At 42.1% G+C, this 16,694-nt stretch overlaps 1 protein-coding gene across 1 annotated transcript; it reads left to right on the forward strand.

Annotated features, from left to right (window-relative positions):
• Window positions 1–443: 443 nt before the first annotated feature.
• Window positions 444–9,386, forward strand: scd (stearoyl-CoA desaturase (delta-9-desaturase)). Its single transcript, XM_038960206.1, has 6 exons — window positions 444–573; window positions 851–1,111; window positions 1,775–1,905; window positions 5,042–5,247; window positions 7,541–7,773; window positions 8,681–9,386. The coding sequence occupies exons 2-6, from the start codon at window positions 880–882 to the stop codon at window positions 8,884–8,886; spliced, it is 1,008 nt and encodes a 335-aa protein (XP_038816134.1). The 5' UTR covers window positions 444–573; window positions 851–879; the 3' UTR covers window positions 8,887–9,386.
• The last annotated feature ends 7,308 nt before the right edge of the window (window positions 9,387–16,694 follow it).

Below are 16,694 nucleotides of genomic sequence, written 5' to 3' on the forward strand. Positions count from 1 at the left end.
ATTTGTCACATGCGTCCAATACAAGATGTGTAGACCTTACCATGAAATGCGGATTTACAAGCTCTTTTAACCAACAGTGCAGTTCAAGAAAGAGTTAAGAAAATATTTACCAAATAAACTAAAGTAATTTTAAAAAATCTAAAGTAACACAATAAAATAACAATCACGAGGCTATATACAGGGGGTACCGGTACTGAGTCAGTGTGCGATGGTACAGGTTAGTCGAGGTATTTTGTACATGTGACTATGCATAGACATGAAAACCAGACTGTCGTATATTATTATGTAAATGATGAGAATATTCTATAACAAGTTCTTATAACAACGTGAACGTCAGATAACAGGGCAACCAATGACACGTAGCGAGAAAGGTGGTATCAAACCCAGCTTGTCCAATTACAGTCTCGCAAATATCTTCTCCAAACCCGTAGCAAGGTAAACTGCTTCAGCAACACTGTAAGTTAGGTCATCACAGTGCCAGATATTATTTTCAATTCAGTGCCGTTTAACACTATTTGAAACTTGGTTCTGGCATATTTGTTCGCATCAATCAACAGAAGTAGTCTTCATAAGGTACGTTTGCTATTTTATGTAATATAATACTGGGACTTTTCATCCACCATTAGCTAGCTAACGTACGCGGTGTCTTGATGCCAGTGTTCAGCATCACCCAGCAACAGACAGGTGTTGTTATCATCGTGCAACGTTAACCACGATTTCGAGTGACATTAGCTACAAATGTCAGTTTCTGCAGAAACGTTACATTTAATTCACATTCATGCCACTATTTTATGACTGTTGTGTTGTCTCATTATTTTGAAGGTAACAAAATGTCTGCTTTCGTTGCCAGTTTCATTCATCAACAAAATCACGGCGAGGATGACTGACACAGAGATAGAGGGTCCGGGGAGACACGGGAACGGTGATGTGCTCGCAGAATCGGCGACAAAAAGAGATGATGTGTTTGATGAAACGTACAAAGAGAAAGAAGGTCCTAAACCTTCAATGATAATCGTGTGGAAAAATATCATATTGATGACTTTCTTGCACATTGGAGCCGTGTACGGCATCTCCCTCGTCCCATCTGCTCATGTTTTGACCTGGGCTTGGTGTAAGTATGATAAAGCTAACCGACATGTTATTTCAAATTAACTGAGTTTTACATTCAAATAGTTTTTATGGCGTAGTTAATTTTCACATCGAATTGGGCACACAGCACAGCTGGATTCGCCAGTCTTCAGTGCTGCGTAGGCGCAAGCTCCCAGCCTCTTTCTCTCTCCCCTGCTGGTGAACACGGATGGTTGTCATTTCTATGCAACTGTAATACTATAATAACCAGACATGTAGAAAGTTCTAGAAACAATGGTTATTATGCATTCATGAAAAAGTCCTAACCAAATATGATTATTGTAACCCGGAGATAAGCTCCAAATGAATGATTCTATGGAAAAGAGACATTCTAATCTGTGACCCTACCACTCCGTTTCACGGTGTATATTATTATTAATGTTCACTATCGCTCGTTTATACCCTGTTATGGAATAGCAGATTTTTTTTTCTGGAATAGATGGCAAACAAATGAATGAATGTTTTAGGAAAAACAGAGAGTACAGGACCCATTCTTGATCTCTGCTACTTGATGCTATGCATGTTTATGGTCGTGTTTCCACTGTTTATCATGCAAATGATTCTGCCCGAGGAGCTGTTGTCATCTGACCATTAAATAGATTTTGTTCCTCTATCTTCCTTGTTCTCTCTCTCTCTTTCCACACAGCTGTGTTTTGCTTTTTAACAAGTGCTTTAGGAGTGACTGCGGGGGCTCACCGGCTATGGAGCCACAGGTCCTACAAGGCCTCGTTACCTCTCAGAATCTTTCTTGCCACTGCCAACTCCATGGCCTTTCAGGTAAAACATGTCTTTCCCACTTCACCTTTATTTAACCGGGTTGAACATCAGAAGACAGACAGTAGCGGTATACACACAAAAACATCTTTATTTGTTATGATGAACAAACTTTCCCGAAGTATCATTCTGTTAGCCTGGTCAAGCAGAGGACTGCATGCACTCAGAATGTGAGCTATCGCGAGATCAGGCTGTAATGTAGAATGTTCATTCAAATTATGCTAATTTACAGTGCCTTGGGGAAATATTCAGATCCCTTGACTTTATCCACATTTTGTTACGTTACAGCCTTATTCTAAAATTGATTAAATATATACATTTTTTAATCCTCAGCAATTTACACACAATGCCCTATAATGACAAAGCGAAAACAGGTTTTGAGATATTTTTGCAAATGTATTTATAAAAAAAAAATATATATTTACGTAAGTATTCAGACCCTTTACTATGAGACTCGAAATTGAGCTCAGGTGCATCCTGTTTCCATTGGCCGTCCTTGATATGTTTCTACAACTTGATTGGAGTCCACCTGTGGTAAATTCAATTGATTGGACATGATTTGGAAAGACCCACACCTCTATATAAGGTCCCACAGTTAACAGTGCATGTCAGAGCAAAAACCAAGTCATGAAGTCGAAGGAATTGTCCTTAGAGCTCCGAGACAGGATTGTGTTGAGGCTCAGATCTGGGGAAGGATACCAAAACATTTCTGCAGCATTGAAAGTCCCCAAGAACGCAGTGGCCACCATCATTCTTAAATGGAAGAAGTTTGGAACCACCAAGACTCTACTTGGAGCTAGCCTCATGGCCAAACTGAGCAATCGGGGGAGAAGGGCCTTGGTCAGAGCTGTGACGAAGAACCTGATGGTCACTCTGACAGAGCTATAGAATTCCTCTGTGGAGATGGGAGAACCTTCCAGAAGGACAACCATCTCTGCAGCACTCCACCAATTAGGCCTTTATGGTAGAGTTGCCAGACGGAAGCCACTCTTCAGTAAAAGGCACATGACAGCCTTTTGTGCTGTTGTCTGTGCCCAATAAGGTTTGTACCATGTTTTGTGCTGCTACCATGTTGTTGTCATGTTGTGTTGCTACCATGTTGTTGTCATGTTGTGTTGCTACCATGCTGTTTTGTCATGTGTTGCTGCCTTGCTATGTTGTTGTCTTAGTTCTCTCTTTATGTAGTGTTGCGTCCTTTTGGTAGGCCTTCATTGTAAATAAGAATTTGTTCTTAACTGACTTGCCTAGTTAAATAAAGGTTAAATACAAAATAAATACATACAAACAGCCTGCTTGGAGTTTGTCAAAAGGAACCTGAAGACTCAGACCATGAGAAACAAGAATCTCTGATGAAACCAAGATTAAACTCTTTGGCCTGAATAACGTCTGGAGGAAACCTGGAACCATTCCTACGGTGAAGCATGGTGGTGGCAGCATCATGTCTGGAGGAAACCTGGAACCATCCCTACGGTGAAGCATGGTGGTGGCAGCATCATGTCTGGAGGAAACCTGGAACCATCCCTACGGTGAAGCATGGTGGTGGCAGCATTATGTCTGGAGGAAACCTGGAACCATACATACGGTGAAGCATGGTGGTGGCAGCATCATGTCTGGAGGAAACCTGGAACCATCCCTACGGTGAAGCATGGTGGTGGCAGCATTATGTCTGGAGGAAACCTGGAACCATCCCTACGGTGAAGCATGGTGGTGGCAGCATCATGTCTGGAGGAAACCTGGAACCATCCCTACGGTGAAGCATGGTGGTGGCAGCATTATGTCTGGAGGAAACCTGGAACCATCCATACGGTGAAGCATGGTGGTGGCAGCATCATGTCTGGAGGAAACCAGGAACCATCCCTACGGTGAAGAATAGTGGTGGCAGCATCATGTTGTTGGGATGTTTTTCGGCGTCAGGGACTGGGAGAATAGTCAGGATCGAGGCACAGATTAACGGAGCAAAGTACAGAGAGGTCCTTGATGAAAATCTGCTCCAGAGCGCTCAGGACCTCAGACTGCGGCGAACGTTCACCTTCCAACAGGACAACAACCCTAAGCACAGCCAAGACAACGCAGGAATGGCTTCGGGACAAGTCTCTGAATGTCCTTGACTGGCCCAGCCAGAGCCCGGACTTGGACCCGATCGAACATCTCTGGAGAGACCTGTAAATAACTGTGCAGCGACATTCCCCCATCCAACCTGGCAGGGCTTGAGAGGATCTGCAGAGAAGAATGGGAGAAACTCCCCAAATACAGGTGTGCCAAGCTTGTAGCGTCATACCCAAGAAGATTCAAGGCTGTAATCGCTGCCAAAGGTGCTTCAATAAAGTACTGAGTAAAGGGTCTGAATACTTATGTAAATGTGATATTTCCGTTGTTGTTTTTTCATACATTAGCAAAAATGTATAAAACAAAACATATGTTTTTGCTTTGTCATTACGTGGTATTGTGTGTAGATTGATTAGAATTATTTTTTAAATCAATTTTAGAATAAGGCTGTAACCTAACAAAAGTTTGGAAAAAGTGAATGGTTCTGAATACTTTCCCAAGGCACTGTATATGTCACATGCAATGGGATATATTTTTGTAATGTAATTTGAGTTGACAACACAGCAAAGATTGAAAGGTACACTTCCTATTTTTATTTCCTGGATTGGTCTAGTTTGAAGATAACAAAGTTTAGGCCAATGTAATAATTCCATGCAGAAGCTGATTCTACAGGATTAGCGAGTAAAAATGACTGGAAGTGAATGTTAGCAGTACTGAAAGTTCACCATGAAAGTGTAGAATAAACACAATCATAGTTCATTTCAGCTAACTACTCAGTAAACACAGAAAAACTGTCATTCTGGTAATTTAAACATTTTTCAAATGATCTACATCCACATGATGACTTGATGTCCCGACCGCTGGTCACGTGTTCAATGCTGATCCTGTAGAATCAGCAACGGTCTGGTCCAATGAATTTGTTTCTTTTCGAAACGCTCCGCATGGAATTATTCCGCTGTCTTAACCAGTATATTAACGACCTAGGCATGGGTACACTCAAAATGGCTGCCAAGTCCACCCATTATGCCATCAGGCCCATTCTATGGATTCTATGTTTAAATATTTGTCTTTGTGCTCCCCCACCCCATTACAGAATGACATCTTTGAATGGGCTCGGGACCACAGAGTTCACCACAAGTTTTCAGAGACCGATGCCGACCCCCACAACGCCGTCCGAGGGTTCTTCTTCGCCCACATCGGTTGGCTCCTGGTGCGTAAACACCCGGACGTCATTGAGAAGGGGAAGAAGCTGGAGCTCAGTGACTTGAAGGCTGACAAAGTTGTCATGTTCCAGAGGAAGTATGTATTCCTTCCTGATGATCATTTTAAACCCTATTTGTTGAATTTTCTCTCTTCCATAACTGTTTCTGTTCACTCCATAATCTGTGATGACACTCCCCACTAAACCTGTCCTATTCATAGTTAGATCATCAATATGAAGGTTTGAGAAGCCTCGTCACAATGGAGATCTGGAACATCCATAACCTGCATGTTGTGTATTTCTAACTGAATAATGTGATCATCTGTCAAAGAAGAGGCTGCCAGCTGAGACAGTGTTACTGTGTTGGGTCCTGTAGAGAGAGAGACTGTTTCGACTGACAGTCTATCTGCTGTGTTGGGCCCTGTAGAGAGAGGTCTATCTGCTGTGTTGGGTCCTGTAGAGAGAGGTCTATCTGCTGTGTTGGGTCCTGTAGAGAGAGGTCTATCTGCTGTGTTGGGTCCTGTAGAGAGAGAGACTGTTTCGACTGACAGTCTATCTGCTGTGTTGGGTCCTGTAGAGAGAGGTCTATCTGCTGTGTTGGGCCCTGTAGAGAGAGGTCTATCTGCTGTGTTGGGTCCTGTAGAGAGAGAGACTGTTAGACTGACAGTCTATCTGCTGTGTTGGGCCCTGTAGAGAGAGGTCTATCTGCTGTGTTGGGCCCTGTAGAGAGAGGTCTATCTGCTGTGTTGGGCCCTGTAGAGAGAGGTCTATCTGCTGTGTTGGGTCCTGTAGAGAGAGGTCTATCTGCTGTGTTGGGCCCTGTAGAGAGAGGTCTATCTGCTGTGTTGGGCCCTGTAGAGAGAGGTCTATCTGCTGTGTTGGGCCCTGTAGAGAGAGGTCTATCTGCTGTGTTGGGTCCTGTAGAGAGAGGTCTATCTGCTGTGTTGGGCCCTGTAGAGAGAGGTCTATCTGCTGTGTTGGGTCCTGTAGAGAGAGGTCTATCTGCTGTGTTGGGTCCTGTAGAGAGAGGTCTATCTGCTGTGTTGGGTCCTGTAGAGAGAGGTCTATCTGCTGTGTTGGGCCCTGTAGAGAGAGGTCTATCTGCTGTGTTGGGTCCTGTAGAGAGAGGTCTATCTGCTGTGTTGGGTCCTGTACAGAGAGGTCTATCTGCTGTGTTGGGCCCTGTAGAGAGAGGTCTATCTGCTGTGTTGGGCCCTGTAGAGAGAGGTCTATCTGCTGTGTTGGGCCCTGTAGAGAGAGGTCTATCTGCTGTGTTGGGCCCTGTAGAGAGAGGTCTATCTGCTGTGTTGGGTCCTGTACAGAGAGGTCTATCTGCTGTGTTGGGTCCTGTACAGAGAGGTCTATCTGCTGTGTTGGGTCCTGTAGAGAGAGGTCTATCTGCTGTGTTGGGCCCTGTAGAGAGAGGTCTATCTGCTGTGTTGGGCCCTGTAGAGAGAGGTCTATCTGCTGTGTTGGGTCCTGTAGAGAGAGGTCTATCTGCTGTGTTGGGTCCTGTAGAGATGCTGTGTTGGGTCCTGTAGAGAGAGGTCTATCTGCTGTGTTGGGCCCTGTAGAGAGAGGTCTATCTGCTGTGTTGGGCCCTGTAGAGAGAGGTCTATCTGCTGTGTTGGGTCCTGTAGAGAGAGGTCTATCTGCTGTGTTGGGTCCTGTAGAGATGCTGTGTTGGGTCCTGTAGAGAGAGGTCTATCTGCTGTGTTGGGTCCTGTAGAGAGAGGTCTGTTAGACTGACAGTCTATCTGCACAGATACATGGATATGTACACACATGATAACATACGCACTACACACACACACGTACACATGGATTTTGTATTGTAGATATGTGGTAGTGGAGTAGGGGCCTGAGGGCACACACTTAGTGTGTTGTGAAATCTGTTATGAATGTATTGTAGTGTTTTTCATATAACTGCCTTAATGTTGCCGGACGCCACGAGGAGTAGCTGCTGTTACACTGACAGTTTGAATAGACATGTATCATCTGTGCTGCCTCCGTATGATGGGTATTACAAGATGTCATGGAGGATATGTCTCTGTACTCTGGTCTTCTCCACAGGTATTACAAGATGTCATGGAGGATATGTCTCTGTACTCTGGTCTTCTCCACAGGTATTACAAGATGTCATGGAGGATATGTCTCTGTACTCTGGTCTTCCCCACAGGTATTACAAGATGTCATGGAGGATATGTCTCTGAACTCTGGTCTTCTCCACAGGTATTACAAGATGTCATGGAGGATATGTCTCTGTACTCTGGTCTTCCCCACAGGTATTACAAGATGTCATGGAGGATATGTCTCTGTACTCTGGTCTTCTCCACAGGTATTACAAGATGTCATGGAGGATATGTCTCTGAACTCTGGTCTTCTCCACAGGTATTACAAGATGTCAGTGGTGCTGATGTGCTTCTTCATCCCCATGTTTGTTCCTTGGTGCCTGTGGGGAGAGAGCCTGTGGTTGGGCTACTTCGTGCCAGGTCTGCTGAGATACACCCTGGTACTGAACGCTACCTGGCTGGTCAACAGTGCTGCCCACATGTGGGGCAACCGGCCCTACGACACCAACATCAACCCCAGAGAGAACAAGTTTGTCACTCTTAGTGCCATAGGTATATTAGCTACCTCTTGCCATTTTAAAAGATCTTAAAACTTCATTAAGTCGCTCCTTTATAACATGCAGTTATATCGTAGATGACTCTATACTGGGGCCTCCTGAGTGGCGCAGTGGTCTAAGGCACTGCATCGCATTGCTAGCTGTGCCACTAGAGATTCTGGGTTCGAGTCCAGGCTCTGTCGCGACCGGGAGACCCATGGGGCGGCGCACAATTGGCCCAGCGTCGTCCGGGTTAGGGGAGGGTTTGGTCGGCAGGGATGTCCTTGTCCCATCGCGCACTAGCGACTCCTGTGGCGGGCCGGGTGCAGTGCACGCTGACACGGGCACCAGGTGTACGGTGTTTCCTCTGACACATTGGTGCGGCTGGCTTCCGGGTTAAGTGGGCATTGTGTCTAGAAGCAGTGCGGCATGGCTGGGTTGTGTTTCGGGGGGCGCACGGCTCTCGACCTTCGCCTCTCCCGAGTCCGTACGGGAGTTGCAGCGATGGGACAAGACTGTAACTACCAATTGGGGAGAAAACAGGGTAAATGAATGACTCTGTACTACACAGTTATCTCAGAACAGTAGCCTAACAGAACGAGCGTTGACTTCTGCTCCTGTAATTACCTTCCTGAGTGATATTGAACATGTAATATGTTTTTACCTGCTGTCAGTTTACTTTGATTCTACCTGTTTGTCAAAGAGATTGAAAGGGGATTTGTTATTCATTGTAGAGCAGAGCAAGTTTATGCAGACCATGAATTTTAGGTTTTGAGTTCCCAACTCTGTGCTTGACAGAAAATAATATTTATAGTAGCTCTATATCAAACCATGTGTGGGTGTTCACATCTTACAAGATATCTTGTATATATTATTCTGTGTAGATAACGGTTAGCCTAACTATGGTTTCCTGTCACTTTCAGGTGAAGGGTTCCATAACTATCACCACACCTTTCCTTATGATTATGCATCGAGTGAGTTTGGCTGCAACCTGAACCTGACCACCTGTTTCATCGACTTGATGTGTTTCCTCGGCCTGGCAAAGGACCGCAAGAGAGTGTCCCCTGAACTAGTGCTGGCCCGGGCTCAGCGCACTGGGGACGGAAGCACCCGGAACCGGAGTGGCTAGGAGGTTTTCCCCCAATCTCAAAAAAGCTCCAAAACAAAACCAATGTAAAAGAAAATATATATAAAACCGACAAAAGTTTAGTTTGCAGTGTAATTTTGAGAGATGCTTCTCTTATCTTGTAGCTACAGTCAAAGCTTCACTCTTCTCCTTTCTTAAAGATTCATGTTCGCTTTTAAAATAGGGACTTTAATCACCTTATGTTCTACTGTTTCATTTCAACTTCGCTTCAGCAAATAGTCTGTTGTGTGAAATGGTACAAATCTGTCTGTTGCCAAAGCTGGTATGCTGCCATTGGTCAAGCCTTCCTCAGTAGGCTGGAGGAGGTTTTCCTGAGCTGTGAATGCTTCTTCTGCTGCAATGGTACATTGATGTTGCATAGGCAATCAATCCAGAGTTTCTTAAACTGCAGTCAAGTATTAAAGGAGAGATTTGAAAAATAAGAAAGCTTTAAAAAAAATAAGAAACATTTTAAACTTGTTGTTGTGACACCTTTAAATCTCCATCTTGAAGTGAAGCTGTCTGTCGTGTCCATAGCTTTCATGTAATGTGAGTCATGTAACCAAAACAGATACTTTTCTAGTCTTCAAGTAACTGTCCAGTGAAAATATATATTTTAAAGTTCATATTCTGTTTACTCATACCCAAATAATGTTGCGGACTCGTCCTATACTTGTATTTGTGACCAAAGCATAAATTGTAATGAAGAAAAAACCACTTCAAAAACCACACTCTCAAACAGACGGTTTTAAAAAAATGCTTGCTATTTCCTCGTAGAGGATGATGTTCTGGCCAATCAGCGCTCTACTCGCGTTAATACTTTTAATGACCGGTATATACGGCCACCATTCCGAGGATGATGTTCTGGCCAATCAGCGCTCTACTCGCGTTAATACTTTTAATGACCGGTATATACGGCCACCATTCCGAGGATGATGTTCTGGCCAATCAGCGGTCTACTCGCGTTAATATTTTTAATGATCGGTATATACGGCCACACCATTCCAACACAGAAAAGCTGCTTTTTAACAGACTTAATTTATTTTTATTTTTTAAATAGGAAGGAAAACTATTTCACTCATATTATAATTAATTACAAGTCATATTTCATAAAAATCTGGAAACAGTGGACAGTTACTTTAATACTCAATGATTACTGGATATTAATAAGGAATAGAGTCCTGAAACGTGGAAAACCATGTTCCATTTCATAGAGTATATGAGATTTATTAGGTTTCAACTGACTTGGTTCTTATTCAACATTGTTACAGTTTACAGCAAAGTGTTTAAATTATACAGAAGGACTCTTTAGTTTATTGAGAGGGGTCGCAGTGGAACTGAATAAAGCACAGACATGACGGTACTGTCACAAAAAGAGATTAGAGATTTTATACATTTTAGAAAACAAATTAAGAATACATGCTTCCCCCTCCCTAGATTTTCAACCAGGTTAGAGCTATAAAAAATATATATATATATAGTAAAATATATTTTTGAATGTGCTGTTTCTTATAGAAGCAGGGCTGACTAACCACATCTGTGGCCCTAGGCAAGAATATTTTGAAGCCCCCTCCCCTCATGCCAGTGGAGCAAGACATTTTTTAAAGCTAACTTCCTGCAGTTGTACACATTTTGCCATGGGGCAGAGATAAAAAGGTGCCGTTTTAAAGCTAATGTCCCAGTTGGTAATCCGGCCATGAATATAAAACAGTTCTCTGCCTATGCCATGCTACTGTAGGCTGTGTGTACCTTTTTACAAGATATTTGTAGTCTACAGCACTTTTTAATTTAATTGACAAAAAGACTCAGTAAAAAATGATTAGTTGATAAAAGTAAACTAGTAAAAGGTGAATGTAAAATGTAGTTGTTAGGATTATGGCCATAAAATGTATTTCTGAATCCCTAAAGAGAGACCTGCAGTATTTCTTTTGACCTTAATTTAACTAGGCAAGTCAGTTAAGAACAAATTCTTATTTTACATGACGGCCTAGGAACAGTGGGTTAACTGCCTTGTTCAGGGGAAGAACGACAGATTTTTACCTTGTCAGCTCGGGGATTTGATCTAGCAACCTTTCAGATACTGGCCCAACGTTCTAACCACTAGGCTACCTGCCCCAGTATCCCCAGTATCATAATATTTAACTTATTGATAACACGGTTATATAAGGAGCTAATCCACATTTAGTTTAAAACATTCACCAACTACCATACGGTACATTTCTTCCATACCTTCCTCTGCCATAACATGAAAATGTCAGTTGATTTTCTCGTAATATTTGATAATAAATCTAACTGCCAAAATAATAACACTTGAGTAAATGAGGGATACAAAGTGTATTGAAGCAGGTGCTTCCACACAGTTGTGGTTTCCTGAGTTATTTAAACAATTAACATCCCATTATGCTTAGGGTCATGCATAAAAATGCTGGGCAGGCCATTATTATGGTTACCATGGCTATGTCCCCATAGGATGACAATGCCCCCATCCACAGGGCACGAGTGGTTTGATGAGCATGAAAACGATGTAAACCATATGCCATGGCTGTCTCAGTCACCAGATCTCAACCCAATTGAACACTTATGGGAGATTCTGGAAGCGGCGCCTGAGACCAGCGTTTTACACCACCGCCAACAAAACACCAACTGGTGGAATTTCTCCTGGAAGAAGGGTGTCGCATCCCTCTAATAGACTTCCAGACACTTGTAGAATCTATGCCAAGGTGAAGCTGTTCTGGTTCGTGGTGGGCCAGCGTCCTATTAAGACGATGTTGGTGTTGCTTTTATTCAGTCAGTTACCTCTATGTACCCATAATGTGCCGTTGGTTGGACATGTCTAGTGCAGCCATACCATAGAGTCATTATTAGCCCCTTGTAGCTGGATAATGCTGTTTAGCAAGCTACTTAGGTCATAAGATTGTACAAGATTTTTAAACGTTTTCAGACATTTAGCAGACGCTCTTATCCAGAGCAACTTACAGGAGCAATTAGGGTTAAGTGCCTTGCTCAAGGGCACAGAGGCATATATTTATTTCGCCTAGTCGGCACTGGGATTCGAACCATTGACCTTTCGGTTACTGGGCCAACGCTTAAAAGTGTGGTCTTTGTCATAACCTAAACAACTGCCCTGATTTCCCTGACACTAGCTAAATAAAGTCAATTAGTTGTTACCTGAGACAGTCGTATAGCATGCAAAAGATAACAAAAGATGTGTATTCCTCAGTGAGGTAGTAACACATGCAGTAAGCCCAGGTGTTATTTGGTCAATAGAAGAACCTTTGGATGTTCTACAGAGGCTCAGATTGTGACTTAGGAGATTGTTCAGTAGGGGAGTTACTTTTCATTCAACTTGAAAGATTCTGTTTGTATGTTAACTTGACAAAAATGTTCTGTATGCATTTATTGTGTATTTTTTGCCATTGTGGTTTTCATTTACTGAAAGAAAATGGCATGAAAATGTATTGCTTTTAGTGCTTTTTTCCTTTGGCAATTGCACAGGACTTCTAAAATGGACAGAATTATTTGAGCACCTTTTTAATCGATTTTAAAGGTCGAATGCAGCTATTTTTATCGCAATATCTATCATTTTTGGGTAACAATTAAGTACCTTAATGTGATTGTTTTCAATTAAAATGGTCAAAAAGAAACAACAAAAATAGCTTTGTAGCAAAGAGACATTTCTCAAGCAAATGTTTAGCTAGAATTGTCTGGAAGTGGTCTGAGTGGGGAGGGGAAACTGAAAACTAGCTGTTATTGGCAGAGAGGTTTGGAACTCTCTTTCTTATTGGTCTATTAACAAATCATTTACTACATGGTGATGTCACCATGTAAGGCCAAAACTCCCTCTCACCAAAACAGGCTGAAATTTCAGGCAGTCTTTTCAAACAGCTCTTACACTAAAAGGAAATATATATGTAAAACACAGGAAATCACGTTGTTGACTGTACCGGACCTTTAAAAAGACTGAGTCAGGATACTCTACTACTGCCCAATGCCTTATGACTACTTCAATCCATTCCTGATCCTTTCTGTGTTCACATCCCATTTAGTTTTGTTAAAAACAGCCAAAGTGAAAGGCAGAAATGACATATACCACAATGCAGATCTAAGTGTTTTAGTTCCATCAGATATGAATAAATTGGTGGTTTACTGTATTTAATGTACTTTAGTGGACAATGGCCGAGTCCGATAGACGTGCCAACCTGAAGGAGGGATACAGAGACAGGACATGGCATCTGCATGGAACTTTTGAACAAAAAGGGGCTTTAATGTTATCCTGGTCCCAGTTCCGGATCGGTTTGTGCTGTATATTAAAACAGCTGTAGGAGTTGGCTATACAGCGCACATTGATCTGGGAACAGGATACTTTAATGTGAAATGCTAGTGAGAACTAATCGTAGAGTTTACTGAACTCTGAATTAATACAAGTCATTCAAATACTTCTCTTGCTGTATTATACAACGATCCCAAAATAAATATTGTTAATTCTGTCCTGTTGAGGGAAGCAAAACTGTTTTCATTCTTATGTTCTGGTATATGTAAAATGTGAAATATATTCTGAAGTAAAATTCAGAGATATTTTCAATAAATGTATAATTAAATGAATTGTTGTTGCTCTACTGTTTGCAGTGCAGTTATTTTTCCAGTATTCTTGAAATGCCTTAGCAACAGACTGACACATTTTGCGAGGAATGTTGTAATGCACTGTAAACAGAAGATTTTCTACAGGTGGGAAATATACTGTGTTGAAGATACTGTATGTTCCTGTATTTAAATGCCACATTGATATGAATTAATATATTGTTCAAATGCCCAGTCAAATAAAAATACATTGTACCTTTTGTCTAATCTGTAAGTAAAGTTGTAAATACACTGCTCAAAAAAATAAAGGGAACACTTAAACAACACAATGTAACTCCAAGTCAATCACACTTCTGTGAAATCAAACTGTCCACTTAGGAAGCAACACTGATTGACAATACATTTCACATGCTGTTGTGCAAATGGAATAGACAAAAGGTGGAAATTATAGGCAATTAGCAAGACACCCCCAAAAAAGGAGTGATTCTGCAGGTGGTGACCACAGACCACTTCTCAGTTCCTATGCTTCCTGGCTGATGTTTTGGTCACTTTTGAATGCTGGCGGTGCTCTCACTCTAGTGGTAGCATGAGACGGAGTCTACAACCCACACAAGTGGCTCAGGTAGTGCAGTTCATCCAGGATGGCACATCAATGCGAGCTGTGGCAAAAAGGTTTGCTGTGTCTGTCAGCGTAGTGTCCAGAGCATGGAGGCGCTACCAGGAGACAGGCCAGTACATCAGGAGACGTGGAGGAGGCCGTAGGAGGGCAACAACCCAGCAGCAGGACCGCTACCTCCGCCTTTGTGCAAGGAGGTGCACTGCCAGAGCCCTGCAAAATGACCTCCAGCAGGCCACAAATGTGCAGGCCACAAATTCCATTTGCACAACAGCATGTGAAATTTATTGTCAATCAGTGTTGCTTCCTAAGTGGACAGTTTGATTTCACAGAAGTGTGATTGACTTGGAGTTACATTGTGTTGTTTAAGTGTTCCCTTTATTTTTTTGAGCAGTGTATTATATAATAATCCCAATAATAACAGATTTGATAATAAGCAAAAGCACAATCAACACTTCAAAGATGAGGGGAAATTAACTGAGTCATGTATTCACCAGTGCGCACTGTTTCAAAACCTTTTGCAACAGAAAAGGAAAACAAACGTTTCTTATTGGACAAGTTACAGTAGATCAGTGGTTCCCAAACTTTTTATAGTCCTGTACCCCTTCACACGTTCAACCTCCAGCTGTACCCCCTCTAGCACCAGGGTCAGCACACTCAAATGTTTTTTTTTTGCCATTGTAAGCCTGCCACACACTATACGATACATTTATTAAACATAAGAATGAGTGTGAGTTTTTGTCACAACCCGGCTCGTGGGAAGTGACAAAGAGCTCCTATAGGACCAGGGCACAAATAATAATATAATAATAATCAATCATTTTGCTCTTTATTTAACCATCTTACATATAAAACCTTATTAGTTCATCAAAAATTGTGAATAACTCACCACAGGTTAATGAGAAGGGTGTGCTTGAAAGGATGCCCATAACTCTGCAATGTTGGGTTGTATTGGAGAGAGTCTCAGTCTTAAATCATTTTCCCACACACAGTCTGTGCCTGTATTTAGTTTTCATGCTAGTGAGGGCCGAGAATCCACTCTCACATAGGTACATGGTTGCAAAGGGCATCAGTGTCTTAACAGCGCGACTTGCCAAGGCAGAATACTCTGAGCGCAGCCCAATCCAGAAATCTGGTAGTGGCTTCCGATTAAATTTTCACAGAACCGATTGTTGCAATTTCGATGAGGCTCTCTTGTTCAGATATCGATAAGTGGACTGGAGGCAGGTCATGAAAGGGATAATTATATAATGAATCCAGTGTCATCCATTTTGGAAAGTACCTGCGTATTTGCGCACCCAACTCACTCAGGTGCTTCACTATATATCACATTTGACATTGTCCGTAAACTTGAGTTAATTTGCATACAAAAAATCATACAATGATGGAAAGACCTGTGTGTTGTCCTTGTTAATGCAGACAGAGAAGAGCTCCAACTTCTTAAAACTTCTTCGGGATCGGTGTCCCTTCCATGGGACGGTTGAGCTAACGTAGGCTAATGCGATTAGCATGAGGTTGTAAGTAACAAGAAAATTTCCTAGGACATAGACATATCTGATATTGGCAGAAAGCTTAAATTCTTGTTAATCTAACTGCACTATCCAATTTACAGTAGCTATTAGAGTGAAATAATACCATGCTATTGTTTGAGGAGAGTGCACAATTTTGAACATGAAAAGTTATTAATAAACAAATTAGGCACATTTGGGCAGTCTTCACACAAAATGTTGAACAGAAATACAAGGGTTCATTGGATCAGTCTAAAACTTTGCACATACACTGATGTCATCTAGTGGCCAACATCTAAATTGCACCTGGGCTAGAATAATACATTATGGCCTTTCTCTTGCATTTCAAAGATGATGGTACAAAAAAATACAAAAGAACAGTTGTTTTTTTCTTTGCATTATCTTTTACCAGATCTACTGTGTTATATTCTCCTACATTCCTTTCAGTAGCCAACTTTCACATTTACACAAACTTCAAAGTGTTTCCTTTCAAATGGTACCAAGAATATGCATATCCTTGCTTCAGGTCCTGAGCAACAGGCAGTTAGATTTGGGTATGTCATTTTAGGCAAAAAAAAATTTTTAAAGAGGCGGATCCCGAATTAATCAGAGCCTCAATTTTGACCACACATTTCATATAGCTGTGGAGAGTCCCTGTAATCCTAGATTCTGATCATTCAGGCGAGAAAAAACATCACCCAGATAGGCCAGTCGTGTGAGAAACTCGTCATCATGCAAGAGGTCAGACAAGTGAAAATTATGGTCAGTAAAGAAAACTTTAAGCTCTTCTCTCAATTAAAAAAAACGTGTCAATACTTTACCCCTTGATAACCAGCGGACTTCTTTCTGTATGTTGTAAAAGCGTTACATGATCGCTGCCCATATCATTGCATAGTGCAGAAAATACACGAGAGTTCAGGGGCCTTTCTTTAACAAAGTTAACAATTTTCACTGTAGTGTCCAAAACGTCTTTCAAGCTGTCAAGCATTCCCTTGGCAGCAAGAACCTCTCGGTGGATGCTGCAATGTACCCAAGTGGCGTCGGGGGCAACCGCTTGCACGCGCGTTATGACTCCACTATGTCTCCCTGTCATGGCTTTTACGTCATCA

The sequence above is a fragment of the Salvelinus namaycush genome, chromosome 22 (genome assembly GCF_016432855.1).
Source record: "Salvelinus namaycush isolate Seneca chromosome 22, SaNama_1.0, whole genome shotgun sequence".
Taxonomy (NCBI): domain Eukaryota; kingdom Metazoa; phylum Chordata; class Actinopteri; order Salmoniformes; family Salmonidae; genus Salvelinus; species Salvelinus namaycush.